The following is a 10,681-nucleotide window of genomic DNA, read 5'->3' on the forward strand; positions in this document are numbered from 1 at the left end:
CGGTAATGTCCCACCCGACAGGGGGTCGGCGATGGGAGATCGGCTTCCAGGCGATCGGAGGCAGTGTTGGTCTGTTAGGCCGGCGCATTCCAGTCGGGAATGATCAGTAGTTACTGTTGGTGTTGCCCGTCGTCAGACGGGCAAAATCGATCGGTCCATCTTCGCGGATGGGTCGGCATCGGGACCCATCGATGAGTCGGCGTCGATGATGGGCCGATATCGGGATCCGTCGGTGAGTCGGCGTCGATGAGTCAGCATTAGGATCGAGCGGTATATCCCAACAGATAGATTTGGAACTTATCAGAGAGACCCGGAGTTTGTCAATCACTGACCCAGCTCATCTTCTAGCATTGAAACTCGTTATGGCCATGCTGCCATTCACAGAAACAAAGAGGTGGAACTAAACTCACAATGCTATTTTTCAAAAAAGAGAGAGAGAGAGAAAAAAAAAAAAAAGAGCTCAGATGACATAATTGCAGCTGTGTGAAGGTGCACTGTTTTAATGGCCAAAAACACACAAGACCAACTCAATTGAGGTATAGGCTATAAGAACAATCACAAATGGAACAGAAACCCGATCAAAGAAAAACATACTCGATTCGCATCTTTAATCGTGACTACTGACAAGTTTACAAGATGTTCATGGTGCTGAAATGCGGTGAGACCATGAGATGATATGCAAAAGACATCAACAGGTAATTCTTGTTTGCCATGTCTTCTTTAGGCCTTCTCTTTTGTTTGGGATGCTCTCACATCACGGTACATGGACTAAGCCAGACCGCCTAAGATTGTGATGCCTCTCAAGGTTGGTTCTCAGAAGGCATGGTGTGCATTTTATTTTATTTTTTTCAGTTAGCCATGGTTGTTATGCATGCATCAACACTTGTACAAGTGACATGCAAAATGGATCGACTCGAATATGAATGCATCAAATCTGTGAACAACGTTTGCTGTCAGTAGGAACTCCTATTCTCGGTGACTAACACAGTCAATCCATCTCCTTATGGTGTGCTCACAGATTAATCGAATCTTAAAACTACCAGTATTTCGGACCCGTGTTGGGTCCAACTCCACCCAAATCCTATACCCAGCCCAAGCTGGCACCAGATCCATCCTATATGCCCTCGAACCAAATTCAAAATCCAGCTCACTCAGGGCCAAATTAAAAAGTAAAGCCAGAACCAATTCACCTGGAAATTCTATGAGTTACACCATATCAAGTCCTAGACCGAGGGTTGAACAAGGATCAATGGGAGTGGCAACTTAATCTGGGGAAGATGACTCTAGCTAACCCGAGAGAAAAAATGAAATCAAGACGACGACAAATTGATGCACATATCCAACTTACAAGTATATCATAAAAACTCACTTTTGTAGAAAAAGCAGGAGCATTAGCACTTACTCTGCTAATTAAGATCATCTTCCTGGACAAACGATGTCTTGTATGGATGAATGCATCAATGTTTTCTGGTCGAGCTGATCGTGGGCTGGGCTCGGGCATAGCAAATATCAAATTTTTTATAGACCCAGTCAGAAGCCAAACTAAAACTAACATAGTTTAGATTTTAGGCTCGGCCCATGATCAGCCCTATTGTCCAAAAATTGTACTATTATAGTCAAGTTTGAGGTAGAGGACAGCTCAGACATCTGAGTCACATGTGCTTTGATCAATAGCAAATTGATGGATAGAAGAGGTACATAGTGTTCCATCGCTCACATCATCCTATACTGGTTGGTGCATGAATATATTTCACCTCCTCATCTGAAATAATTTTAATCTGATTAAACCACTTTTTGGGACATTAACAAAATAAACTTGACACATCATTTTTGGCACTTGTTTGGCCAGTTAAGTAGACAAGCATTGACTGACCATCTCCTGACCAACATTTTAACAGGAGCTTGATTGCTCGTAAAAATCTCACTCAAAAACTTAGCCAAGCAGAGTATTGCGATATTATTGTTCCTTTCGAAGCCATGTCACAAATTCTACCATACGATGAAGCAAAAGTGTAGGCTACTTGAGTGATTTTTTGAGCGAGATATTTAAGTTACTATAGCATTGCCTACGAGGAATATATCTTCCTTGTGTCTGAGCTATAGCTGAGGAATACATCAGCTAGGAGACGTATATTTCAACACCTGCATGCATATGGCTTCACCGATCGAAGGACTCGCATGATCAACAACCAAGCTTTCTTCAGTTCTTGAATTTTTTGTAGTGTAGCCAAAATTGGTTGCTTTCAACTTGCCATCGATCGGCACCTTTCCAGTCCTTTAACATTGGTAGGGGACTTGCAATCTTTTCTATTTTGTTCTAATTTGAAATACTAGAGTGACACTTTCTTGCCATCAGCGAGATCTAAACATCTTCGGTAGGTACTAAAAAAAAAATTGTACATTGTGACGAGATTCAACAAGCTGTTATATGATGCGTGTGTGTGTGTGTGTGTGTGTGTGTGTGTGTGTTGTCTATAGTATTATTTGACAACATTTGGATTTTGTCTTATTAGGATTAAGATGTCTCAAAGGTATTATTTGACATAGTATTATTTGACAACTGACATCATTTGGATTTTGTCTTATTAGGATTAAGATGTCTCAAAGGTATTCATGATTCACTAGAAATAAAATTGGACAAATGAGTCGATTGTTTCATGATAAATATTTTTTTTTTGGATATAAACAGACGATCATATTATTATGAAATGAGAGCAGTCCATCAAATCAACATACAAAATGTCTCGCAGGCCAGATGGGCAAAGCTCTCTCTGTCTTCAAATTGCTCTGTGACAAATAATGCAACAAATGAACATCTTTTTAAAAGGAAAGAACTTGCTCACTTTGGCCGTTACGTACAATTAATCATTACAATGATACATCATTCGTATCCAATAATGTTGAAGACTTCGACTAAGAACGCCCTTTCAAAAATTGCAATTGCTGGGTTATAGTTTAGTTTGATAGAGGAAACAAAATTACCACACACTATTGGCCTTGGAGGGACCATTCTCGTTGATAGGCGCAATCTTTATGCCCTTATCATCCATGCCCATTATAAAACCATATAGCCATCTATAGTGTAGTATCAAGTCCAAACTAAGAAAGTCTTGGATGCTTCACTCGCTATAATTTTTCATGCGTTCTGGAGAGCTAACAATAAAAGTTCTAACAGATGAGTCAGGACTGCGCCTCTCTTGTAAAAGAAGGATTCATCTTCTTTCAAACAAATCCACTGTTGGATCACAAAGTGCTCCAAACTCCATGTTTCCAGCAATGGATTTGCGCTAAAGAAGGTGAATCCTTCTTTTGCATTGCGTGAAGGATACAATCCCGGTCCATAAAAGAACTCTGCAAAATTTAATATTTGACTTTGGATTACTTAAAAGACTTATATTTAACTCATGTTTATTCAAATCTTTGGCCATAACATTTCTGGTCAATCCATAAAAAATAAAAATTACAACAACATCTTTTTCAATTTTAGAGCGAAAATAAAGGGACTCAATTTCTTTTTAATTAGAGTTTATTATTATTTTTTTTCATTCAAATGTAGTTCAACCATTCATTTGGATCCTGATACCACTAATAGATCAAGGAAAAAGACCAAAATACCCTCAATCTTTTAGAGCATAAATTTATTTTTCAAGCACATCCAAGTTAGAAGACAGAGAAAATAAAAGAAAACAAAAGGAAGGAAAAAACAAAGCCAGGCTTTTTGCACCTAAAGTTATTATATTTTTGTAGGATATTTTTCTGAACCATCCATGCATATGCATCGGACATGACAATGTTGAAGCGAATAATAGATTTAAGAGCATGGGCGAGGATCTGTTGGTGTTAGTCTTCTCATAAGGTGAGAACCAAACATCTTTTTGGGTATATTTTGGAATCATTTTTCAGTGCAAAATATATGTTTGCAGTCCTTTAATTCATGTTAAAATACCATTCTTGTAGGGAAACAGACAATCAAAGATGGAATTCATGTAAAACTACTGTTTTTGGATTTTTGAAGTGCTCAAGTGAGAAAGATATTTCATTGAGAGTGGGTCCTCTCATCGAAGTGATCAAAATAATACAAAGGCTGCCAAGAGAAAAAGGTACGCAGTTCGAAGAGACAAACCGCAGTTATAAACAAAAAATTAATGCAAAACAAAGCAATGGAAACAGAGCAGAAGCAATCCAGCACCAGCACTTATGCTAAGAGATGTTTATCCAAACTTGATGAACAATGAAGGTGTGGCTGAGTTGCAAAAAATTATCTTGAAATTCTTCAAGCATGATGCAATAATATAAAAAGATTAAAAATTAAAGAGAGATATAATTGGAAGGAGTTGTGGTATGGAATTAAAATGAGAATGGATAATTTTTATTTTAATTATTTAGTTAAAAAAAATTTATTTTAATTTCAATTTCAGAATAGAATGAAAATTATCTGATATAGTTAATACTAAATTTTTATTTTTTTAAAAAAATTCAAATTTTTAATTTTAATTTTAATTATAAATAAAATATTTTGAAAGATTTAAATATTTTGATTTTAATTTCAATTCATTCATATTTTTTTTTTGATTATAAATTAAATACTTTCTGAGAGTTTGCACCTATATTCGGCCAAAAGCTTAGGTTTTTAAAAGATCTAATCTTCAGCTGTTTTTTTTTTTTTTTTTCAATCCATCCTTCCATTTTAAACCTCTAAAATTTAATCCAAAATTTAAAGACACCGTTAGCTCTTCGACAAGAGGGATGTAACGGCTGATGTTCCATGAGACAGAGGATCTCATACAAGATGTCGAAAGTGGTTTTCGACTTTGTGTCATATTCTCTCAGACACAGATACAATTTTGTTATCACGCAAGTTGGACAATTTGGAAAAGGAGTTGCATTGAAGAATAAATGGAACTCGAGAGCCTTGTCTGATACCGATGTTGAGGGCGGAATCGATATTAAGATGAAAGATGAATGATAAGACCGTATTATAATAAAAAAATAAATTTTAAGATCTAATTAAAAAAATTTAAAAATTTTGTAAGCAATATATTTTCACTTGGGATAAGGGAGTGCTGCTCTAATATTTTTTTTTCCTTAAAAATAAAAAAGTATTCAGAAAGAAAAGCTTAGAGGGTGAAAAAAAAAAAAAATTATCCGAACCCCGCGTCAAAAGACTACACAATACTTGTAGCGAAAAAGACTCCGCGATTCCCCTGTTCTCAAGTCAGCCACCCCGACGGCTCCCCGAAGACGCCCCACAGAACGAAACAGAGAGGGAAAGCGCTGGTCTTGGCTCCCATGGAGGGTTTCGGACCGAGGTCCTACAACGACGGAAGGATGCAGCTCGGGACCTATGGCGGCCGTCCGGCCCCTCCCCCTTCCGGCGTTTACGATTCGAGGAGCTACAGCGCGTCCTACGACTCCTCCGCCAACCCAAGCAGCGGCTATGGATACGGTTCCAGGGAGGTCAAGTTGGACAAGGGGAAGAGGTCATCCGGTTCTTCCAAGAAGGTGTGGGTCTTCAGCGACCCGGAGTTCCAGAGGAAGAAGCGGGTGGCGAGTTACAAGCTCTACGCCGTCGAGGGGAGGGTGAAGGGGTCCATCAAGAGAAGCTTCCGATGGCTCAAGGATAGATACACCCAGGTGGTTTATGGCTGGTGGTGATCCCTTCTTCTGGTATGCTACTCGCCATCTTTCCTCTATGATTTCCTCTGCAAAAGGCATCTTTTTTATAATTCAATGGTTTTACTTTTGATTTCTTGTTAATAATGTTTTTTTTTTTTCTTTTCTCTCATGGGTTTTGATCGGTGTGGACGAATATTTTATTTCCTATGGCTGTTTACATGGTATTGGAGAACTTATCGTCGTCTTTATTCTTCTTCTGATCCTCTCTGTTTGTTCTGGATTTTATCCTTGCAATAGCTTTTCTTTTTTATATTCATGGTTCTAACACGGAATTTTTGCTGAAGGCTTGGTTTTTTTTGTTTTATTTGACGCGCTTTGATGAACAAGTATCTGATTGCTGATGGCTAATTTTTGTTTGTGTTCCCTCTGTGGGGCTCGCAGGTTTTCCTCTTTCTATTTTCAGTTTCTTCTAAAAATTTTAGTTTCAGTTTTTTCTTTTTCCCCCTTTCAGTGGTTCTAATGGATCCGAAGAGATATTTAATTTGCTATTGTATTTGCATACCATCGGTAGGAGATAATAAATAGATTTTTTTTTTTTCCTTTTTAAGCAGGATGGTCAAACGTAGGGATTTATGTAGACCTGGCTTCTCTTCGTAGGATATTTTATTGATTTTCTGTAAGTGTCATCCTTTGCTAGTAGTTTGGGCTTGCTTATGGCTTCGGAGGATTCTGCACTTATCAAGGTTTTAGTATGCTTATAGGTTTTAAATCTTTTGTGTGAAATGTAATTTATCCTCCTGAAATTTTTTTGCATGTCTGAAATACATGGACTGTTGTTCACCTAATTACTAGGCTGCAGGATAATTTGATTATTGATCTTGCAGAAACCCCGTATCACCTTTTAGTTCTTCGTAAATTCTAGTTACCTTTTTCTCCCTTCCTTATTAAAAATTTAGAAACTGTTAGGGATCATTGTTAATTTTGTGGCTTTGTTTCTTTACATATTAGTGAAATCCCACATGCAGCTTGATGGTGAGGATAACACTTGCAAAAAAAATTATGTTACTCCTTGCTTTTATTTCCACTCGTTTTCTTTAAGCAATAAATCTTTGCTACCGCAAGCTCTGAAGATTTTACAAACAACTTAGAAAACAAAAGGATTTCATTGTACTTGTTGTTCAGTCTAGTTCACATTTCTTCTTGGGCTTTTTTGAAAAAGAAAATGCCAAGCAAGCCCTTAATTTTTGCTTTTGATTCTCAAGGTAAGCCTACATCCAGCATTGATCTGTGTTCGACACCCTGCCCTCCCCTCCCAAACCCCACTTAGGGCCTGTTTGGATGGTCGGGCCTAAAATCTCATAGGAATCGTGGGTTTGGGCCAATACAACCATCCAAATCAGGCTGAGTTAAGCCATGAATCCTATAGGATTTTGAGCCCAACCATTCAAACAGGTCTTTAAACTCTTGGGTTTCATAACCATCTGCATTCTTTTGCAACTTGCATTCTTTTTTTCTCGTTAATTTAGAGTTGTTTGAGATATGAGCAAAAGGATTGATGAGCTGTTTCAACAACATGGCAGTCTTGCATATATATACCTCATGTTATGCACATTCATATAACAAAAATAGAATAACTCTGCATGAACTATATTTACATTGTACTGAAAAAAAATGTGTATAACGGCATGTATTATAAGCATAGACATAAGTTTTCTAGTACCTGATACCAATGTTCCAAGTCTGGGTATTGGACCTCGTACCAGTAACTTCTTGGTATGGGTTGGGTCGATACGATATATGCCTCTGTACCAGGACATGCATGCTGCTGCAGCCAGCTAAACAACATTCTTAACCTCTGTACACGATTAGGTTGGTATTGGTACGCCCTCCTATTGACCGGTGCAGATCAGTACTCGCATAACATTGTATGAAGAAAAGCTAAGAAGTTATTAGTTAGTTGATTTTAGAGATTATTGGTTAATAACCATGAAACAGGATTTTTTTTTTTTTTTTTTGAGAATTATTTCATATCAATTATTGTTTATCTCTGGATAAAAATTGTTAGAATAAAGGTCCACATTACTATGTTTTGGGACATGTGATAATTTGTCAAAACATAATAATCATGGCTTGATGTAATCCAATATATCGAAGATGGAGGTGATTTCTTCAACCTTAGGATAAGATAGGTAGGTTCTAAACATGGAAATAAGAATTAATGCTTTTGCATTATAGTTGGTTTTGATAAATGATTGGGTGACTATATTCTTATTTCAAATTCCAACTGATTACAAACCATTTTGCAACTTGACTTTGGATATTTGTGATAATTCTTGATTTTTTTTGTAACTCTCTCTCTCGCTCTCGCTCTCATCAGTCCAGTGTGCTGTTGTATGTGCTATTGTATGCAGTTCACTTTGGTGATTCATTTATCTTGTGATAAGACATTCTTTTGGTTGCAAAATAAAATTGGCTTTTCATTTAAAGTTGAGTATTCTGCCAATTTTCCTAAGAAGGCCATGTTAGTGATCGATGTGAAAAATGTTATATGGCTTCCTACTCTTTCTATCAGCAATTCTATTTGACACAAGTTTTATGATTCCAAAATTCTGATCTTTATTCTCCTCAAATATCAAACATTTAATTATGACAAAGATGAGGTCCTTCTGTGGTTTCTTTTATCTGATATCTGCTGTTAGGGCATCAATATCATGAGTAGAAGTCTCCTAAAATGATTTATAAATTGAAATCTGCCGTCTTCATGGTCCCTCATCCTATAGTAAATCTATGTTCAACTGTTCTTTTTTGATTTGCATATATTGCTTTATCAGTTTGAAACTCTGTTGCTATAAATATGCTTGGCTCACCAAAAGTTATCTCCCAAGTAAAAGCTAATGTACTGGTTGCCATAATCTGGTCCTCTTTTTTTTTTTTTTTGGAAAAAAAATGTGGACATGGTTCACAACCTTTACAGTCAGAATCTAAATCATAGCTGTATTATATTCCATGCAGGACCAAACTGCGTGGACCTGAAATGGCCTTTTGTCAGAATCACATCTTGCAGTATCATGTCACCCTGTAGGATATGTACTCCTTAATATTCACTATATCGAACTTTTTTGCTTGGTCATGGATCCCTATTTCTTTTCAGAGAATGTTCAATAGTTTAAATGTTGAAGCTGTGATGGTATTTGCTGATTGGCTTCACTCTGAGCACCAACCTTATGCTCCAACAATGTGTGTCATTTGTTGTTATCGGCAATACCAGCCTGCTTGAGACGTGTCCTTCTTGTCCACCATGAATGATATGTGTAGAAGTCTTGACACTAGAACAATCTATTACCAATTCTACATGACTTTTGGGGACCAAGATCGAGGAAATCAAGCTTGGGAATTATTGCTACAGATAATCAGGAATAACGATAGCTCGGCATTGCAGACAAATAATTCAAGCATGATTAAGACATTTTGGAAATGTTACTTTCTAGAACGTTTCCCCTCTTTTCTCTTGTTTGCTAGTTTTCTGTTTTTGGTTTGGCATTGAAAAGATTAATGCATTCTAATTTTTGGTGGCGTGTACGTTGGCAGGGAACAAGTCAATATAGCGTGGTTGCAGTTTGAGCCATTAAAGGGAGGTTATATGTCTCAAGTCTGTTGCTTGTGACGTCCATTTTGAAAGGGAAAAATTCCAAAATAAGTTAAGCAGAACGCTTTGTATTCCCATGTTGTATATTTATTTTATTTAGTCTGATGTTGTATAGACCATTTAGATTTGTCTAGTGATGCGTCTGTGTGATTCTCAGTCCAAGTTCAGGTTCCATACACTTGCTTTGGTTATTTTATGAAGTGCTTTGTATCTCTGAATTTAGTAAGGAGAAATAATTCATGTGGGAGCTTACATTTGGTTTGACTAGTTATTCTTTATTTGAGTGACTTGGAACACTTGATATACCATGTATGCTAAAATTGGTGAGTTTAAGATTTGGTTATGGAGCCTAATTGCTTGTTAATGAGTGGGATCAAGACAGTAAATTGCAGAGCAGAGCAGGCCGCTGCAGTGCGGCCAAGGCCAAAGATGGAAAGAGGGTAAAAGTGTCGAACAAACTATGATGGAGTTTGATCTTGAGTTAATCTTTAATGGAGAGCATGGACTGCTGTTATCAAAAAGCTCGTGATTAGATTTCGTGGGAAATTCCTCATAACATAAATCAATGAAAATTAAAGCCCAAAGATCTTGTGCTTTGGAAGAATCTTTATAAAGATTCCGTGGCTGCTGGGTGAAACTTTGAAACCTGCGAACCCCTGTGAACCTCTGAAAAACAGGCGCCTTACCCAAAGTTATTAGGGAATATTACATAAAAATTCCTCTCCACCCGTCATGTCTTCCTCGGTGATGAGCTTTTCCGATTACCAGGTGACGAAGAAGAAGATCACAACCAGTGCGACAAAGCCCTGACCCACACAAAATGGTAACATTTTTCTGACCACCAGCTTCCACCAAAGACCGCCGCTCACGCTGATCAACCTCGGACACGATCCAACTTGCCTTCCTGTCCCCCGACGCTACCTTGGCTCGTTGTCGGCGGGCCTCAGTGGTCCTCTGCACCTTCATCGTCACCAAATTAAAAAATTATTGGTTAAAATTTTTTTATTAAATATATCTGAAATCATCTAATAAAAATTAATATTTTTTATATATATATCCTTCTAAATATTTAAATTTATATGAATATTATTTAAAAATCGATATTTATATTTATATTATCATAAATACTTATTTTCGATATATAATATTTTTTTCTTATTTTTTTTACATATATATCCACATCATTTAACGTCGTTAAAAAATTAATAATTTAAATTTTAAATAACTAAAATATTTTTATCGATAGACATGCAAAAATTTTTTTTCTAAAAATATATATATATATAATAATTTCATGAAGATATTCATATAAATTTGAATATTTAAAAGTATATATATATGTAAAAAATTTTAATTTAATTTTTATCTATTTCATCTAGATGAATTCAAATCCTCTTATTCTACAATATAGTAATATAT

General features: G+C 36.5%; 1 protein-coding gene across 3 annotated transcripts; it reads left to right on the forward strand.

The window, feature by feature from the left end:
• The first annotated feature begins 5,106 nt into the window (after nt 1–5,106).
• LOC140858404 (uncharacterized) lies at nt 5,107–9,526 on the forward strand. Of its 3 annotated transcripts, XR_012141975.1 has the most exons (3): nt 5,107–5,667; nt 6,228–6,292; nt 9,205–9,526. XR_012141975.1 is itself a non-coding variant. In XM_073258902.1 (2 exons), exon 1 carries the CDS (start codon nt 5,290–5,292, stop codon nt 5,653–5,655), a length of 366 nt encoding a protein of 121 aa, XP_073115003.1. In that variant the 5' UTR covers nt 5,107–5,289; the 3' UTR covers nt 5,656–5,667; nt 8,629–9,190. The 3 variants fall into 3 exon arrangements, 2 of the variants coding, with proteins under 2 accessions (XP_073115003.1, XP_073115002.1); XM_073258902.1 differs by lacking the exons at nt 6,228–6,292; nt 9,205–9,526 and adding an exon at nt 8,629–9,190; XM_073258901.1 differs by lacking the exon at nt 6,228–6,292 and having other exon boundaries at nt 5,117–5,667.
• The last annotated feature ends 1,155 nt before the right edge of the window (nt 9,527–10,681 follow it).

This window comes from Elaeis guineensis, chromosome 6, assembly GCF_000442705.2.
Source record: "Elaeis guineensis isolate ETL-2024a chromosome 6, EG11, whole genome shotgun sequence".
In the NCBI taxonomy this organism is placed as follows: Eukaryota; Viridiplantae; Streptophyta; class Magnoliopsida; order Arecales; family Arecaceae; genus Elaeis; species Elaeis guineensis.